This window comes from Adiantum capillus-veneris, chromosome 28, assembly GCF_014529385.1.
Source record: "Adiantum capillus-veneris isolate H3 chromosome 28, ASM1452938v2, whole genome shotgun sequence".
NCBI lineage: Eukaryota > Viridiplantae > Streptophyta > Polypodiopsida > Polypodiales > Pteridaceae > Adiantum > Adiantum capillus-veneris.
In genome coordinates, this window is record NC_140958.1 from 118,153,398 (window position 1) to 118,172,326 (window position 18,929).

The 18,929-nt window shown below is 45.5% G+C and overlaps 2 protein-coding genes across 5 annotated transcripts in view; both read right to left on the bottom strand.

The window, feature by feature from the left end:
* Positions 1 to 741: 741 nt before the first annotated feature.
* TRP1 (tryptophan biosynthesis 1) overlaps positions 742 to 18,929 on the bottom strand; it is a 149,966-nt gene continuing 131,778 nt past the window's right edge. For 2 of the 4 annotated variants that reach the window (XM_086504007.1, XM_086504008.1), the window contains exons 5-11: positions 2,880 to 2,963; positions 2,578 to 2,766; positions 2,413 to 2,503; positions 2,253 to 2,312; positions 1,512 to 1,630; positions 1,279 to 1,413; positions 742 to 1,178 (exon numbers count right to left, since the gene is read on the bottom strand). In XM_086504007.1, the coding sequence (XP_086360133.1) occupies positions 1,137 to 1,178; positions 1,279 to 1,413; positions 1,512 to 1,630; positions 2,253 to 2,312; positions 2,413 to 2,503; positions 2,578 to 2,766; positions 2,880 to 2,963 (720 nt within the window). In that variant the 3' untranslated portion in view covers positions 742 to 1,136. The remainder of the gene's footprint in view (positions 1,179 to 1,278; positions 1,414 to 1,511; positions 1,631 to 2,252; positions 2,313 to 2,412; positions 2,504 to 2,577; positions 2,767 to 2,879; positions 2,964 to 18,929) is intronic. The other 2 variants (XM_086504009.1, XM_086504010.1) reach the window with 1 other exon arrangement.
* LOC147421175 (uncharacterized) lies at positions 12,835 to 13,748 on the bottom strand. Its single transcript, XM_086504779.1, has 2 exons — positions 13,518 to 13,748; positions 12,835 to 13,429 (listed from the first exon to the last, which is right to left on the bottom strand). Exons 1-2 carry the CDS (start codon positions 13,560 to 13,562, stop codon positions 13,103 to 13,105), a joined length of 372 nt encoding a protein of 123 aa, XP_086360905.1. The 5' UTR covers positions 13,563 to 13,748; the 3' UTR covers positions 12,835 to 13,102.

Consider the following 18,929-nt stretch of genomic DNA (forward strand, 5'->3'; position numbering starts at 1 on the left):
AAGGTTTTGGCACTATTTATTTTGTAGTGCTTGGCACAAAAGTCGCTTTTGTGTTGAAACTCGATGAGTGTCCTTGTTGAAGAAACAAGCAGGTAAGAGCACACGAGGCCAGACCCAACAGAGGAACTTGAGTAGGGAGGTCTCAATATTGAAGAGTTGCTACTCACTTTGATCCCTAAACAAGACTTTGTTGCCAAAAAGAGTCAATCAATAGGATAAAAGTAGCTCTATCTTCTTAGTTATGCAATGTGAGAAGCTCAGGGTTGCAGCGACCTTCTTGGACAAAGAGTAGAGCGTCATATTAAAAGTGTAACAGAAAGGAAGGAAGAAGCACGATTGAGGGAAAAGGGCAGAGTGGAGCTGAAGCAAGGCAAGGAGGCCACTCTGAAGCAAGGGAAGGAGGCGAGAGCTATGTTTACCTGCAAGAGCCAGGACCGCAACCTCCTGCCATCAGTGTGCAAGCCCTAGGTTGCTTGATTCATTTCTTGATGTATAGGAGAATAACACAATGCTTTGATGGCTGTTCTCTAGCTATGATTAAAGCTGGTACTATCTGGTGTATAAAAGGGAAATGTTATTGATCACTTTTCAACTGAGAGCCAGGGTCTCCCTGTGCTACGAGATGCACGTTTTGAGCCCTAAAACAACAGACAACACCACATAGCGACTGCTGGAAGAGCGATATCTGACATTAATTCCAACAATTATAAGAGAAATCTTCATAATAATGGGAATGAAGAGTTTCCAACAACAAAAAGTACATTTTCTCATAAATTGATCGACATCACCAACTACATCGATACGTCACGTAGTGTGAGATATCGCAGATATCTCACAAAGATATCTGCAATATTGAGGCTCATAAACTTCATCTCCAACACTTCCTTTGTGACTTAACAAGATCCTCATCATTTTTATTCTCAAATGAACAGCTACTCATATGCTTGTAGATAGGTAGAAGTGAACAAAATTTCAGCAGCAGGCTGTTGTGTAAGTCGTCCCATTTCCCCTTTATTGGTTGAGACGGATTCATGATGGCTTCCCTTCTCCCACAAAAACCACCCTTGCTACATAGTTGTGAATTGGCAACTATATGCAATAGGAGAAGAGAAAGCTGATGGCAAGACAAAAGTGCTTCATGAGAGGGTTCCCATCTTCTGCTCTTCCTCTTTCAAAGCCTGTTGGATTACCCAAAGACATCAGGTCATATCTCAAAAAGCTCAACTCATCACACTGTAGGAAACAAATAGATAAAATAAGTGTGGCCTTGAGAGTCACCTGGGAAAGGGAAATCCATGCATCAAGAACTTCTAAGCATTTCCCTGACTGGTGGGTTTCTCTGGCTAAATGCACCCCTTCTGCCATATCCTTCACAATGCCCGACACCATAAGCCCCGCAGCTGCATTCAGGATCTGTCAATACAAAAAAAACAACCATTTTTCACTTAAATGTGCATAGCATGAAGCATCTTTTGCACCAATTGAAATGGGGAAGGGTTTTAATATGCTACTAATGCATCTGCAATAGGTCCCTTCTTTCCTCCAAGCACACTACGAAGAACCCTCGCATTATACTGAGGATCGCCCCCTCGTAGATCTTCTAGTTTGCACCGTGGTATCTGATAGTCCACTGATAGAATTTGCAAACAAAGCATGTCAAACAGGTGAGCAGAATCCCCAAAAAAATGTTCTTTCCTCGCTGTGGTTAACAGAGCAATTAATGTTTTCGTGCATTTTGTTACTGTTATAAAAAAGAGAACATGCAAATTATAGCAAAAGAGGACTTATGAAGCTAGACTAGTAACTATCCTTTCGAAAGCGCTAATATAATATGTATGGGCCTCAACATGATAAGTTGGTAATCTGCTTGCCAATGCCAAGATTGAAACACTTGCCAAAATGACTGAGTATTCAACAAATCAATCAATGGGCAAAGATATTACATAGTGTACCACCAAAAATCTCTCTTCCAGGCATTACTACAGATAGTTTTTTTAATTTGACCCAAGATTACTTGTTCAAACAAAGAGCATTCCTTAAGCTATATTAAAACAGTCCTATGGAGCGAAACTTGCTGACCGACGGCCCACAACAAAAAAAAAACTGGCAAGCCTACAAGATATGGCTTTCATAGAACACATGCAACTGTTACCATAGCAATCATCTATTATCAGATCAAAGCTAGAAAACACATGGATCCTAATTGTCCCACAAATATAAATTTTACCGTCAAATGAAACATAAAAGCTTACATGGTTCAAATTTGAATTCTTGAATATTATCGGCTGTAACCTCCAGAATGGACCCAGGGCCTAGCCAAAACCATGTAGGTAATGGTGTCAGGACACAAAAAAAGACAATTTTCCCTACAACTTGAAAAACATTCCACCGCATAGAAACAACAAAACTAACCAAGCGGACTCATTTCATCTAAGCCTTCGGAGTGAACAACAAGCGCCCTTTTTATGCCAAACTGTTGAAGAGCCTTGGCCATTTTTTGAACCTGCACAGAACGTTTTTAGGAGTACCCACCTCAAACCAATTAGCTTTTGACAGAACTGCCTAAAGACCACTCACAAGGTTGGCATGATAGACTCCTACTACAGCATATGGCACCCGAGCAGGATTGAGCATGGGCCCTAATATGTTGAAAACAGTTTTGACTTTTAGTGAACGCCTCACAGGTGCCACCACTTTCATTGCTGGATGATATTTAGGTGCCATCATAAAGCCAACGCCTACTTCATTCACACACTTCGCAACTCCCTATTTTAAAGAATAGAGCACACAAATCAGAAACAAGCGTCACATCTTTTACCACAAACTTCTTGCGCTTGTTGTATGCACAATCAAGCCCTTGTTTTGTTTGCAATGCTAACCTTTGGTCCCAAATCTATTGCTACACCAAAAGCTTCTAAAACATCTGCACTGCCACAAGCTGAAGAACTGGCTCGGTTGCCTTGCTGCAAAACCATTCTCAAAAGTGTTTAGTAACTCAAAGTGGGATGATATGTAGCTCCACGGCCAGCAACGACCAGCATACTACAGTCAGAAAATCAAAATTTTACAATAACTGATCCTCCGTCGACAGAGTTAAGTCCTAAGGTATTTCTTTTCCAAAAACACCATTCAGCCCAGTTCACAACAGAATTACGTCTCTGTGTGTGCATTTAACTTCTTTTACACCACACTGTTTCACTTTATACATCCACAGACACAAACATACACACCCCTATACCCTCTTATGATTCTGCACCTAAACTTACTTACAGAATCCACACCTGCATCTCATAACATGGTACATTGCAGGTTACAGCATCGCTTGGTGAAGAATGAAAATTATGACCACAGATGCACCATGAATAATGACTTCTCATATCTCTTCAGTTTCAAAATTGTTTGATTATAAATTTTTTGCATATAGTTAGTGTTTTCGGTACGTTTCTTTGGAAATAAGATATCAGAGCACCTATGTGTGACTCTAATGTAATAAACGAGGTTTTTTTATATTAACAAATGCAATACCCTTTTTAGTATCTGGTTGTTAAATGCTTTTTCCTGCCTTTGATTTTTCAGAAGATAAGCTCACTGGATCCCCTATGTCTAGAACAAAGGATCCCGTATACGATGTCTTCATTAAAGATATACATGTGCAACCACCACTAAGATTACTCTATCTAAATAGACAAGCGCTTCCAGCTGAGAACTCAAGCACGGCTAATTCTCTACTAGCATTGAGGGCCACCATAGCCATGTAAGCACACACTCTGCACAATTTTGCTTTTCACAATCAAGCAATAGGCAGAAATTGGCCTCCTCCTCAGGTATAATACTACCACATCTACACCAGAAAGCTATGCAAGTAGCAAAGCAAGGCATACCTAAAGAGCAGAAAGCAAAGAAAGACCCAGAGACATGGTAAGAACAAGAAGAAGGCCAAGAAGAGCGGAACCCACCGAAAGTCTCAGAAATTTTCTGACAATTCTAAGGAGGATTCATCCTCTCTGAGAGTTCAGACTTTGACGACCACATGTTCTATTCAAAGAGGAAGCATTTTTATAGAACCAATCAATATGACTTTCTCGAGGATAAGAGCAAGAAGACCAAAGAATTCAAGGAGGGTGGAAAAGCACTAAAATTTGATTCCTTTTCAGGTTTTCGAGATGCTCACATGGCCCTTGCTTTTATTCAACAATTTGACATAGCTTTTTTTGGAGGGTGCTACTGAGAGCACTTAAGCAACAGCTTATTTCAAAGGAAATACACGGACATGGTGGTCCACTCTTCTCCTATGAAAAGAAGCGCCGACAAAGTGGCTAAAATTTCCTCTTGGCTCACTCAAGAGTATGAACATGATGTGATTACAGCTTGGAATCATCTTCGGATGACCAAGGGAAACACTTTGGATCTATAGTGCAAGAAATTTGGGATGCTTTTCTATCTGCCTCTTCTTTTAAAAAGATAGCTTTAAGCAACAAATCGAGCGATTTTGTTGTGGACTTCTGAAGAGATTCGAGATTACTCCTTATTACAGAAGTCCAAGTCCATACAACAATTGATGGGACATGTTAAGCAAGGGTTTGCTATGCCTTCGGGTAACATGACTTATCCAACTGATCAACTGATGACACCAAGGACCGGACAAATTCAACAAATGTCAACAAAAGAAAAGGGAAGTTTCAGAAATAAAAAGATACACGTCCCGACTGACAAAGGAATAGAAAGTCGAGTATCTCAAAGTAGGAAAGTGTTTTGACTGTAGAGAGCAAGGACATAATGTCACCAGGAGGTGTATTTTTCCTGTTGCCTTCCGTAAATAGGTATTAGATATATTTATTTTATTTTTACTTGTTTGTCCCAAAACCCTTGAAAAGGTGCAAGTGGACATTGCATGGCTAGTGTGAAACGGCTGCAGCCAAATGGGTTTCTCACATCGGGGATCTAGGTCGGTCAGACAGGGACTGCCCGGGCCAGTTAGCACTGAATTCTGATGAGTATGGAAGCTCGTGTGCGCCAAACTGGAATTTGGGCCACTCGTCAAGTCACTGCAGCTTTATAAGTTGAAAGGGGCCAGTAAATTAACCCACATTGTAGATGGTGGTCAAATGGTAGTCTTCAATGATGGTCAGGAGACCGATAGGGACGCCATGGAAGCATCTCCTAAAATTTAGGGAACTGCTATTTTTGACCAGAAAATGTGTTCGCGTCATTAGCTCTGGAGTGACAAGGGGAACATTTTATTGCTCTGCTGCCAAGTCAACTGACGCACCAGTTGAGATATTTTTAGCAGGAAAAGCCCAAACTCGAAAACTGGGCGACGTGTCAGCCTGTGAGCGATTTTGCCACTCTGGGAGGCAAAAACGAGCTGCATCTCAACAAAGGGGGCGCCATTTTCAGCCTCAAGTGGATTGTAGCAGGTACAGAAGCTATGGAATGCTTACCTTGCCCTCTATGCACAGTATGGTGACGGGAGTGATGCCTCGCACGCTACATACTGCTCTCTTTCTCCCCTACGTACAGTATGTTATGCCCCACTAGTGGGCTTCTCATTTGACCTATGTACAGTTCTGGGGGTTTATGCACGTTTGCCAAGGCAAGAGCCTTCTGAACAGGAACCGGATTAGCTAATTGCTAATCCCCCACAGGTACGCACAGTTCCATCACGAAAGATTGTGAGTTTGGAGAGTTTTCTCGCGTGAAAACTCGTCCAATTCACAGGGGAACTGTCCCATTGCGTGCGGGAGCCCTTGGGACACGCGTAGGCGTGTTCGCTCCGCTAAAAACGATCCAAAACAGGGAATTACAGCCTGCTGTGTTTTTCTGCAGGCTTAGGGTTTCGCACCTAAACTGCAAGGGAACATCGGGGGAGCCTCGTAAGAGCCTTGGGATGCGTGTACAGGCTTTTGGGCTCCCGGCAGTGGAAAACAGAGAATTACAGCCCGCTGAATTTCTGTGACAGCTCACCAGAAAGCTTCCAGATATCGAGGGAATCCGTCCTAGACAGGTGTTTTTGACCTACAGGGGTTTTTGCACCGTTACGCTGTCGAAATCCGGTCGAAAACCTGCGTTTTCATCCCTCGCCAGGTTTAGACAGCTTTGTGAAAGCTTGTGCTAAGTGGTCGGATCGTCTACCTTAATTTGAATAAAGAAATACCGAAAGGGGCACCAGTCTTTGGGGCCTACAGGGTGTCGGTCTTGTGTGCGCAGTGACATTCTAGTCGCTGGACGCAACTGTGTTCTCTTCCCTTCTCAGTGCTCTGTGTAAAGTTAACAGGTAATTGAAATAGTCAGAGTTACCGGGGAACGGCATTTTAGGGCCTTGGAACGCCGGAACGGCGTTCCGGCCGGCTGGAAGTTTCTGGAACGCGTCGGAACGGAACGGCGTTCCGGCTAAAAGCTGTCACCGGAACGGACTGGAACGGGACGGAACGGGACGGAACGGCCCCGACGGTAGTTTTTGAAATTAAAAAAAATGATTGTTGGGCAGCCAACGGCCATTTTCAACAGTGAAAAAAGTATATAATGCCCCCCTCCTCCCCCATTCTTCACACACTCATCAAGCCTCAAGGCCCATTCTCCCTTGCTTGAGCCTTGCTCTCAACTCTCAAGCCAAGCTCATTCTCTCTAGCTTGCTCTCAACTCTCAAGCCATAGTGTGGCGCCGCGGCATGCCTGAAGGCTCAAGCTCTCAACCTCTCTCTCTCTTGGGCTAACTTCTAAGTTCTAACCCTCAACTTTCAAGGCTCAAGGCTCAAGCTCTCTTTCAAGCTCTCACGGAATCAAGCGGCAAGCCTCTCTCTCTCAAGCCCTCTCTCTCTCTCAAAGTTCAAGATCAAGCTCTCTCTTTCACGGATAATCCATCATCCATGGCCTCTTCTTCTCGTTCAACCCCCTCCATTCATGCGGGCAACACTCAAAAGGCGAAGGAATGGTCGTGGTGGGATGAAGTGACATCGGAGGGCACCTTGTCGACGGTGGGAGATTCTCGTGCATGGGGATGCAAGCTATGCTCTTACACGCAGAAAGGGGGGCATGACAAAGTGAGGGCACACTTTCTTCGAGTGCCGGGACATGAGGTGAAATTTTGTGCCAACGTAACCATCGAGTAGAGGAAGGAGCTCGAGGAAAAGGATCGGCAATTCAACCATAAAGCCAAGCCGGCACGCAAAGGTATTGATCCAAAGACCCTCATTTTCCCTTCTTCCTCTCTACCCGGTGTAGGTGTTGGTGCATCTTCAAAAGGTCCAATTCGTCGCCAAAAGACCCTTGCCACCTCTTGGGACCCAAAGAAGAAGGAAGAGGTGGATGCGGCCGTGGCCCGATTCTTCTATCACGACCATATCCCATTTGTCGCAGCGAGGTATGTTCATTGTTTTATGATTCATCAATCTTCTCTCTCATTTCTTCCGTTATCGTTGTTTCCACTTTTTTGATACTAACCTTTTCTATGTTTGATCGAAATATGTCGGAGTATTGGAAAGTCATGGTGCAACGGATAGGAGAGTATGGCACCTGCTATGTGCCACCATCTTCAGAGGCTCTCCGAACCACCTTGCTCGATCGAGAGAAGGCTATCGTGGAGCAAGCAACCCTCAACATTCAACATCTTTGGGCAAAACATGGCGTTTCCCTCATTGCTGACGGGTGGAGCGATACAAGGAAGAGATCTATCCATGGTCTCGTCGCATACTCCAGTGGAGAGATGTACTTTGTGCACTCTCATGATGCCACTGAGAGTGGCAAGTCCGCCGATGTCCTCTCTGCAGAGTGGACAGCGGCCATAGAAACCATCGGTGAGCAACACGTGGTGGCCTTTGTCACAGATGGGGAGGCATCAAACAGGGCAGTAGCAGCTATCATAGAGGGCCACTATCCGCATGTGACAGTGTGCTTTTGCATGGCACACTGCTTGAACAACCTTCTAAAAGACATGGGCAAGCTAGACTGGATTGCTCCAATCATTGCTGATGCAGTGAAGATGGTTACTTTCATCAACAATCACAACTTGGTTCAGAGTGAGTACCTCAAGAGGTCGGGCGGCAAAGTGCTTCTAAAGTATTCAGATACCCGCTTCGCATTCAACTTTCTTCTTGTACGCAGGCTGTCTGAATGTCAAAATGCGGTCCGACAGGTCTTCATCAGTGATGAGTTCACCACCTCCCCCTATGCAAAGACAGTTGCAGGGATTTTGTGCAAGGATAAGGCAGAGGATCTTGAGTTCTGGAAGGAGCTCAAGAGTCTAGATGCACAGGTAAAACCGGTGGTTCATTTGCTTCGAGTTCTGGATGGCATGGATCCTTGCATTGGCAAGATTTATGAGGCAATGGACCGCATGATTGAGCAGCTTGCACAGCTTGAGCCGAACGCAGAGCGATATGAGGAGATCCATGCGCTTTGCAGCTCGAGGTGGAATTCATATGCCTCTCCTTTACACGGGGCAGCGTACATGGTGGATCCAGAGTTCCAAGGTGCAGGGCAAGAGATAGATAGGGAAGTCATGAACCAATTTACAGAGATCTTAAACAAGATGGTTCTAGACAGAGATGGGCGACGCATTGTCAGAGATCAACTGAGACAGTACAGAGAGATGCGGGGGTCATTTGGCAGTCCAGATGCTCAGATTGATCGCAGGAAAATAGGTTCAGTGCTTTGGTGGGAGGACTATGGCTATGATGGCCCTGAGCTTCAGAGATTGGCGATCCGTATTCTCAGCCAGTCAGTTAGTACCTCATGCTTGGAGCAATTGTGGAGTACCTTTAGCCACATTGCTTCCAAGAAGAGAAATCGGCTTGGAGTGGAGAAGGCTAATGATCTTGTCTTCGTCAGCGCAAATTTGAAAATGCTTTGCAAGAGTACAGACAAACAAACAGATCCTTTTACACAGTGGGAGATGGAGCAAGAGGCTTCTCAGGCGGGTGGAGATGCACATCCACCAACACCAGGTACTTCATCTGTGGCTGAGATCGAGCCGGACCTAGACCTCGATGATGAGGAATGGGAGGATGTGCATGATTTACAGCCGGCTACTACGGATTGGGAGGCCTCTCAGGCTAGTGGCTCTTGAGTCTTGAGTCTTTGCCATTTATCCACCTTTTTGTATGGCTGCTTGAGCCTTGCCCTCTTTGCCATTTGTAGCTACTAGCATCTTTATGGTATTTGTCACCTTCAGTCTTTTGGTATTGTGGTCACTGAAGTCTGGCTTGAACTTTGCCCCCCTTTGGTTTTTTTGTAGCACCTTGGCTGCTAGCGGCCCTTGAGGCTTGTTACTATGTTAGCCATAATTAATTCCAAAGTGTTATCTCTGACTACTACTCTTGCAATTATTTGAGAGCATTGTGTATGTACTATGGGCATTGTGTTTGCTCATTGTTGTTCATCTGGCTATGTACTCTGGGCGCCTCACATCCCAATCAAGTCATAATAAGGTTAAATGGTCTTCGAATCGTGTTTTTTGTGGGTATTAGAGTCAAAGGACTCTAATACTACTTGTATTCAAACACATAACGCTAAAAAAAAAAATATTTGGGTGTTTTTTTAGCCTGCCGTTCCGCGCCGTTCCCGTTCCGGGCCCGTTCCCGTTCCCCCGTTCCGCAGGGAAGCCCGTTGCCGTTCCCGTTCCGCATTCCGGGTAACTCTGGAAATAGTACCGCCCTCTACGTTGTATAGGCCGGTTATATGGTTCCATCGACGGGATAGTCACTTTTTCTTCAAAAAGTGCAGCGTGGATTGTTGTGGGTGAAAGCAACACAGAGCTTGTCGATATGGCAGAGAAGAGAGACCAAGTACCTGAAGAGGGATCTTCCTCACATGGCACAGAGAAAATTCCTTCAACTCTTCAAGAAGAGGACAGGTTGTTTAGAACTCAACTGTGTTGTTGCATGGATATGTTTCAGCAGTTGGCTAACAACCCAAGGATGCAAGAATTCTTACAGGCTCCGACACAGGGTTTTTAGCCTCCTACACAGGGCATGACTGAGCCGTTGCAAGAAAAGGAGATTTCCAATGCGCAGAGGACTCATGATGCTCGAGGGAAAGCCCATGTGGTTGAACAACTAGCGGTGTCCAATGATCCAAAGCAACTTGCTTTAGCTGGACAGGAACCGTTTGTGAATGGTCAAGGGAGCAATGAACAGGCTATGCGTCAGACCCTTCCATTACCTAATACTTATCCTGGTTATTTTGGAGGTGGTTCAGTGTTTCAAGCTATGGCTGGACCTTCCATAGGTTATATGCCAGGGAATGTGTTCGGGACAATGCAAACAGGCATGGGTAACCCTATCTACGCGAACATGGGTGTCCAACCAGGTTTTCAGGGTGCCTACGGCCAGTTTCGAGTGCCTGGAACACAATTTGGTATGGCTGGTTTTTCGCAGCCATGCGTACAAAATGCAGATATGACAGGGAAAACAGTTGATGCGAGTGCTGGAATGAACACTCATGGAGCACCACTGTTACAGGCACCTGTTTATGATAATGTGGCTCCTTTGAGTCAGCCTAAGGATAACAAGGAAGGTGGGCAGGGAGTGAAGTTTGAAACTTTCAGAGGAACTGAGGACCAATTGAAGGCTTTGACATTCATACAGCAGTTCGATGCAGCTTATGCTGGAGGAAACTTCACGGAATCTTCAAAGATACGCAAGGCTGCCACTTTCTTGAAAGGGAATGCGCTCCAATGGTGGACCGCATTGTTGAACCAGGGTCAAGCCCCAACAACGTGGGTCCAATTCAAACAACTTTTTGCGCCTGCATGGTTGACAAACACTTTTGAAGTGGATGTGATGACGGAATGGCACGAGTTGAATGCTAAACAGTGTGCGGATCTGGAAGAGTACAATAAACGGTTTTGGGCCGCACTGTTGCCATTCACCTCTTACAGGTTTGTGCCTTTGTCAGAACAAATTGAGAAGTACTGTTGCGGATTGCCCAAGAAAATCAGGGACTATTGCACAAAGACTACTGTCATGAATATGTTTCAGTTGATAGAGAATGCAAGGGTGGCCAGTAATCTGTCGAAGGGAGATTCCGATGGATTTAATAGCCACAAGAAAGGGTCCCAGGGCAAATAGTTTTCAGCCAAGGGCAATGTTGCAGCAAAGCCTTCTGAGTCTCATTTGTAGGTTCAATAAGCAGGCCCATTTCATTCCTGTTAGAAAGAAGATAAAGCCAGAACACATGGTCAAGATATTCATGAGCAATATCTTTAAATATCATGGGATGCCTCAGTCAATTGTCAGTGACAGGGATCCACGTATGACGAGTCTTTTCTGGAAGGCATTGTTTGAGAACATGGGCACTACGCTCAAGTTCTCTTCTTCGTTTCATCCGCAAACTGATGGACAGTCAGAAGAGGCAAATTCTACTGTCTTGGACCTACTCAAATGTTATGTCTCAGAGCACAAGGCAACTTGGGAACACCATCTCCCATTGGTTGAATATGCTTACAATAACACTGTGCATACATCAACAGGTAAGGCACCATTTGAGATAGTGGAAGGAGGAAAGAAAGTCCCACCCATTTTGCAGACTAAGGACAAGATATTTGAGGCAGACAAGTATGTGCAAGATATGGATGAAACATACAGGAAGATAAAGATTGCTCTTGAGAAGACTCGGGCTAAGCAAAAGAAAGTTGCTGATCGTCACCGTCGTGAACTTGTATTTTCACTTAGTGATTGGGTACTTTTGCGCTTTGAAAAGGCCAAGTTAAGGAAAAGGAAAGGCAAGGAACACTTGTTTCCTAAGCTCAGTATGCGATATTATGGTCCTTTTCAGATTTCAGAAAAGATCAGCGATGTAGCTTACATGTTAAAGCTACCAGAAGGCTGGAAAATACATAATGCTTTTCATGTCAGCCTTCTAAGGCCCTTTGTTGGTGACGTGCCAGAGAATATGCTTGATGAGGAACAACCTGAAGTGGAAGAATTGGATGAAATCCTTGTTCCTGAACAGATATTGGCACATAAAGAAAGAAAGGTTAGAGGAAAAGTTGCAAGACGCTATTTGGTGAAGTTCAAGAACTATCCATCATTAGATGCCAAATGGATGGAAGAGTCTGAATTGCTTGATTCACCTCAGCTATTGCAATTGTATCTTGAAGCCTTTCAGATGGAACCCACAGTGACTTGATGCAGCCTTTTTGGAGCAAGGCAAGAGCATGGTTCATGATGCTCAAGAGAGTAGTTAAGCATTTGTATCTACTCTTTCCATACAGAATTTAGCTAGAGAAGTTTGTGCTCAAGAGTACACTAGAAGACTTCTATGCTTGATATATGTGTCGTAGCCAAGTTGGTGGGATTGTTTAATCGTCCAACGCTACATTTCCGGAAGCATGTATATCTTGGATTCCCATCATAGAATATATGTGATATCAGGAGATATCTGCATGTATTATTGGCATGCAAGCAAGGTCGCTTGCAGTATTTCAAGGGTGGGGTGTGTCACCAGGAGGTGTATTTTTCCTGTTGCCTTCCGTAAATAAGTATTAGATATATTTATTTTATTTTTACTTGTTTGTCCCAAAACCCTTGAGAAGGTGCAAGTGGACATTGCATGGCCAGTGTGAAACGGCTGCAACCCAAGGTTGTAAGGTACGTAGTATTCGGTACGTGTTCGGTATGTACTATACGTTGTACCGTATGGATTGGGCCATAAGGTACGTAAAATTCGTGGTATATTTTTTAAAAGCTAAAAATACAAAGAATTTCAAATTTATATACAACCTATCTAGTTTAAAAACACTGCACAATACTTAAACAGTCACAACTTTCCAAAAACTCTTAAAATCACCCCACAAGTTAAGTAACCGCTAGAATCGAGTCCAGACCACATGGCATAGTGTAAGTCAAAAGTACATAACTGAATGCTGAATCCTGATACAAAAATAACATAGTCACTCAATGAAGAGTCTGGGTGGCTCAAGCAACAAAATAAAAAGCATAAATGAGTCATGACAAATGTCCAAGTCCCAAGACCCAAAGCACTGGGCAATCACTACTACTCAAAATCATCATCAGAGGCTGATGAAGACTCAGAGAGCATGTCTCCATCTGTCAAGACATTGCCCTCATCATCATAATCGGGCTCTCTCTCCTCTGGCACAGATGCTAGGGGTGCATCACGCTCATCTGGATCATCAGCCTCTGAACTCTGGGTGTGGATGAGTCGAACAGCCTCATTGGCTCGTTTACGAGCAGGCCGAACGGGTAACTTTTCTCTGCGAATGCTCTCTCTCTGTGTGCAACCTCTGGATCTGCAGCAGCAATGCGAAGAGGAATACTGTAAGCTCGAGAGCGAGATCTAGTGACCCGACGATCCACGCTCTCTAGCTCCCTGTGCAACTCTCGAAGGATCTCCTCCTGCTCATCTCTAATCCGTGCATCGACCTCCTCCGCAGTAGGATCTGCCACCATCTTCAACTCTGTGGGATCCACCTACAATGACAAGACAAAACATAGTCCATGATTCAACACTGTCTTTTGATCATTGACTTGTTTTCATAAATGTGCATGTAAATCTCACCTGCTTGGGTGTCCCCAAGGCATGAAAGCTGTGCACAAGCCGCATGTTAGCACGGCAATAAACCAATCTCTCTAACTGCTTGGTGCTAAGACGATTGCAGATCTTCGTGTGAATAAGAGAGTATGCACTCCAGTTGCGCTCGCATGCCCCAGGTGAGCAATCCTACAGCAATTCAAATAGCGAACACTCATGGGTCACAAGTGTCACGTGTGACAATATAGATTCATCATGCCATAAATATAAATTATAATTTAGACTTCAGTATTCACCTGAGAAAGGATGCGCAATGCAAGGTAGCACAACTTGGGAAGGCCCTGGCGTCCATAGTTCTGCCACCATGTTAAAGGAAGCTTGGTAGCTTCCTTTCTCAATGCTATGGACCACACAAAGGTGGGTCCTAAACTGTTCATGTAGCTACTCATCTCTGAATCCAAAATCAATTGCTCATCCTCATCGTATATAATGTTCAGATATTCAGAGCGTAGTGTGAGCAATGAAGCCTCCTCAAACAATTCTTGGCTCTTGTAGAGAGGATGGAGAACTGCAGCCATCCCATGGATGGGACGACGCATGAACTGCCATCAAGTCTCTACAATAGCCAAAATATCATCACGACTGCAAACAAAATAGTCACAGTAAGTATGTGTTTTGAAAAATTATAAATAGACATGTCACATGAGGACATTAGAGCACTTTGTAGTTTGTACTTACCGATCCTGTGTCAATGAGGTACATCCAGAAATGTGTGTCTTCATCTGCATAAACAGATGATACACCAACCCAAGTGTAGAGCCCTCCATGTCTGTGACCCGTAGTAGTACATACAATGGCTGTAGAGCCACTGCCAAGGACTGCACCTGTGTCCAGAAGGTCTCATCAAGAACCTTTCTTTGAATGTACTTGGTCGCCTCTGACTGAGCGTGGTGCATCAATCTCCACTTTGGATCCACAACTGTCTGCAACAGTGGATCTCTCAATCTGAACAGCCTCTGAAGCACCAGATACATGTATGCAAATCTGGTCTTCGAGGGACGCACCATGTCTACTATGCTGTGGCTCTTGAAGATTGCCAAGGCCTGGTTTTTTTTGCGGAAATAAGTGGTAAGCTTGGACGCATCAGACACTGTAGGCTGCACCCAGGGAAGTTTGCCTATGTCCTCCATGAGAAGGTCTAGGCAATGTGCAGCGCATGGTGTCCACACAATGTGCTTGAACTCAGCCTCCACCATATCCCCCATGGCCTTGCAATTGGAGGCATTATCAGTGACCACCTACAATGAGTCATGACAAGATATTAAATGAAGTGTGGACATTATTACGTTGGACAATGTATGCAAAATTCAAATGTGCATGCCACATGGTCAGGAATCAGTATCTACCTGCACGACGTTCTTCTCCCCAACCTCCTTGATGGCCTGGCGAATATGTTTGAAGATGAACTCCGCAGAAATGCGTTCTCCAGCTTTCCCTGCATCCACGGCTCGTAAGAAGTATGTGCCCAAGCAGGAGGAAACAAGGATATTGATAATGTGGCGCCTCCGCGTGTCACTCCACCCATCAGAAAGAATAGTGCATCCAAATTGTTGCCACCCAACCTTCACTGGAGTCAATGCTCGGTCTATGATCTCTTTTTGGTCGTCAAGCATGGTAGTGCGCATCTTTTGGTAGTCAAGACCATTCCAGGAATCTGTAGCACCAACCTGTGAAATAGCTCTCACCATCCTCTTCCATTGATCAGTCTTCAACACATTGAATGCAATGTTGCACTCTATGAGAGTCCGCGCAATCTCCATCTCTGCAACTTTCTGTTGCTCTTTTACCCGTGAATCACTGTGTACACGTGATGGCAATGAGGTTTGCCTTGGGCCACGTACACCCTCAACCCCACCTGCACTTTCTGCTGAAGCACTAGCACCCTCATCCTCAGCCTGTGAAACATGAGCTCTCTTTCTACTAGTGCCTGCCAATGATGGCGCTGCAGACGTAGAGCGGCCAATATCTCCAAGTAATGCATCTTGCAAGGCATCCTCTGCTGCTGTTGCTGCTGCACGTGCTCCCCTTGACTGTGACGATGCAGTAGATCCTGGAGGAAAATGCTCCAAAATCAAGGCATCCCTCAATGCTTGCGGGATAGTCTCGCAACCCCCACAATGTCCAATGGTGCCAATACCAGTGAGGTGCTTCAAAACCCTTGTAATTGTACTGGTCATCTGCTCTCCGCAGTACTTGCACACCCAAGTGCAAGTCCCTGAACCTGCTTGGCCTCTTGTGTTGACAACTCTGAGGACATTGGTGTGCTCGGCCCAAACAGGATTAGGTCGACGAGGCATGATAACTCTGCAACACAATTAACGCAAACTTCAAAGTTGAATACAAAACTTACACAATCTTTCGCGAGGTCACGACTCTAGAGTGCCTCCTTCAGGCTTGCTGACTCCAAACACAAAGGGAGGGAGGGAGGGGGAACCTTATCGGCGGCGTTCCACACTTCCTTTGTCTCTGTGCAGACTCTTGAGACTGAGTTCTAACTTCTGCTACTCTGTAATGTGGTAATAAGATAGGTTGGCTTATAAAAAGGCTCGCCCAAAGAGTCCGACCAGGCGGATAAGCAACCGACGGCCGAATTTTTTTAAAAAAAGCCATGCACGTACGGAATCGTACGGTACGTACGGATTCCGTACGGAAGTACCGTACGGTACGGAAGGCAACCGGACGTACGTACGGAAACAACTATGCTGCAGCCAAATGGGTTTCTCACATCGGGAATCTAGGTCGGTCAGACAGGGACTGCCCGGGCCAGTTAGCACTGAATTCTGATGAGTATGGAAGCTCGTGTGCGCCAAACTGGAATTTGGGCCACTCGTCAAGTCACTGCAACTTTATAAGTTGAAAGGGGCCAGTAAATTAACCCACATTGTAGATGGTGGTCAAATGGTAGTCTTCAATGATGGTCAGGAGACCGATAGGGACGCCATGGAAGCATCTCCTAAAATTTAGGGAACTGCTATTTTTTTACCAGAAAATGTGTTCACGTCATTAGCTCTAGAATGACAAGGGGAACATTTTATTGCTCTGCTGCCAAGTCAACTGACGCACCAGTTGAGATATTTTTAGCAGGAAAAGCCCAAACTCAGAAACTGGGCGACGTGTCAGCCTGTGAGCGATTCTGCCACTCTGGGAGGCAAAAACGAGCTGCATCTCAACAAAGGGGGCGCCATTTTCAGCCTCAGGTGGATTGTAGCAGGTACAGAAGCTATGGAATGCTTACCTTGCCCTCTATGCACAGTATGGTGACGGGAGTGATGCCCCGCATGCTACATACTGCTCTCTTTCTCCCCTACGTACAGTATGTTATGCCCCACTAGTGGGCTTCTCATTTGACCTATGTACAGTTCTGGGGGTTTATGCACGTTTGCCAAGGCAAGAGCCTTCTGAACAGGAACCGGATTAGCTAATTGCTAATCCCCCACAGGTACGCACAGTTCCATCACGAAAGATTGCGAGTTTGGAGAGTTTTCTCGCGTGAAAACTCGTCCAATTCACAGGGGAACTGTCCCATTGCGTGCGGGAGCCCTTGGGACACGCGTAGGCGTGTTCGCTCCGCTAAAAACGATCCGAAACAGGGAATTACAGCCTGCTGTGTTTTTCTGCAGGCTTAGGGTTTCGCACCTAAACTGCAAGGGAACATCGGGGGAGCCTCGTGAGAGCCTTGGGATGCGTGTACAGGCTTTTGGGCTCCCGGCAGTGAAAAACAGAGAATTACAGCCCGCCGAATTTCTGTGACAGCTCACCAGAAAGCTTCCAGATATCGAGGGACTCCGTCCTAGACAGGTGTATTTGACCTACAGGGGTTTTGCGCCGTTACGCTGTCGAAATCCGGTCGAAAACCTGCGTTTTCATCCCTCGCCAGGTTTGGACAGCTTTGTGAAAGCTTGTGCTAAGTGGTCGGATCGTCTACCTTAATTTGAATAAAGAAATACCGAAAGGGGCGCCAGTCTTTGGGGCCTACAGGGTGTCGGTCTCGTGTGCGCAGTGACATTCTAGTCGCTGGACGCAACTGTGTTCTCTTCCCTTCTCAGTGCTCTGTGTAAAGTTAACAGGTAATTGAAATAGTACCGCCCTCTACGTTGTATAGGCCGGTTATACATAAATCCGCACGGTGCCGCAAAAAGACACCTAGTGGACAATCAGAAGATAGGCCTGACAATTCCAGAACAGCCGAAGGACGCGGAAGAAAAGGAAAGACAAAAGCAAGACTAGTACCAGACTCTGTGGGGACCGACCCCTCATCTTCTTTGACGGAGGAGCCAAGGCCAACTTCATTTCACCTGAACTGGCGGCTCTACTTGGAATTACGCCGGACCAAATGGGGCCACAAGCGGAGGTTGTTCTAGCGGCACCCTGACGGGATGTTGCCATTACACCTATCATTGGCAAACTTTGTTTGCATTGTTAGGGGTATTTAGGGCGCAAGGACTTTTACATCATGCCTTTGGAAGGGTGTGACATCCTCCTAGGAATCCCTTGGTTCCACAAGAACAGTTTGTGGTCGATTATAGGGCCAAAAAAGCGAGTTTGAAGAATGAGAAGGGCATAGAAACTGTACTTAATGTAAAGCTGAAGGGTGAGTTTGTCCCACTTGTATCGGCTTCGGCCATTTCTAAATTAATGAAATCCAATCTTTTTGTTTACTCAATCTTCTTTTTTTTTTTCCGAGAGAAAGATCCTTCTATTAGTTACTGAAATTGTCCATAGGGCTACAACCACCTCTTCAAAAGAGGGCTACAACAACCATGATGAGAGACTCTCCCAATGAAAAGACCAGCATATGTACAATGGGGCTACATCAAGAAATGGGGGGAGGGAAAAGCCACACAGGTGGTCGGTAGTGCCATCGGAGAACACCCTGGACCATGGTGTAGAAAGCAGAGTTATCGGGGAACGCCCCTACCAAGGCTTGGAACGCCGGAACGGCGTTCCGGCCGGCTGCAGGTGCCCGGAACGGCCAGGCGTTCCAACAGACCGGGAATACTGGAACGACAGGGGGGAACGGGACCGGAACAGCCCGGAACGGCAGCAATGGTAAGAAAGCATAAAGGGGCAGATTTTGGGTGTGTGTTTTTCCTTATAAATTGCTCCCCCCTCACCCCTTTCCTTCCCAAATGCAACAAGCCTCAAGGCTCTCTCTCTCTTCCTCTACCCTCGCGGTCGGGCCTCAAGCTCTCAAGCTCTCTCTCTTGGGCTTGCCCTCAATTTTCAAGGCTTCAAGCTCTCCCCCCCTTGGTCTCAAGAAGTGAAGCGTCTCTCAAGCTCTCTATCTCAAGCATGCATTGTGTCTGTTGTGAACGTACTATGACTGCACATCACCACACGATGCAATCAAGCCATAATAAGGTGGAATGGTATGGTTTT

Excerpts from the sequence above, each read along its gene's own strand:
- LOC147421175 (XM_086504779.1), bottom strand. The coding sequence starts at position 13,562 with ATGCGGCTTGTGCACAGCTTTCATGCCTTGGGGACACCCAAGCAG. Across the intron at positions 13,430-13,517 it reads CCTTGGGGACACCCAAGCAG|GTGGATCCCACAGAGTTGAA; the intron begins GTGAGATTTACA and ends TTGTCATTGTAG.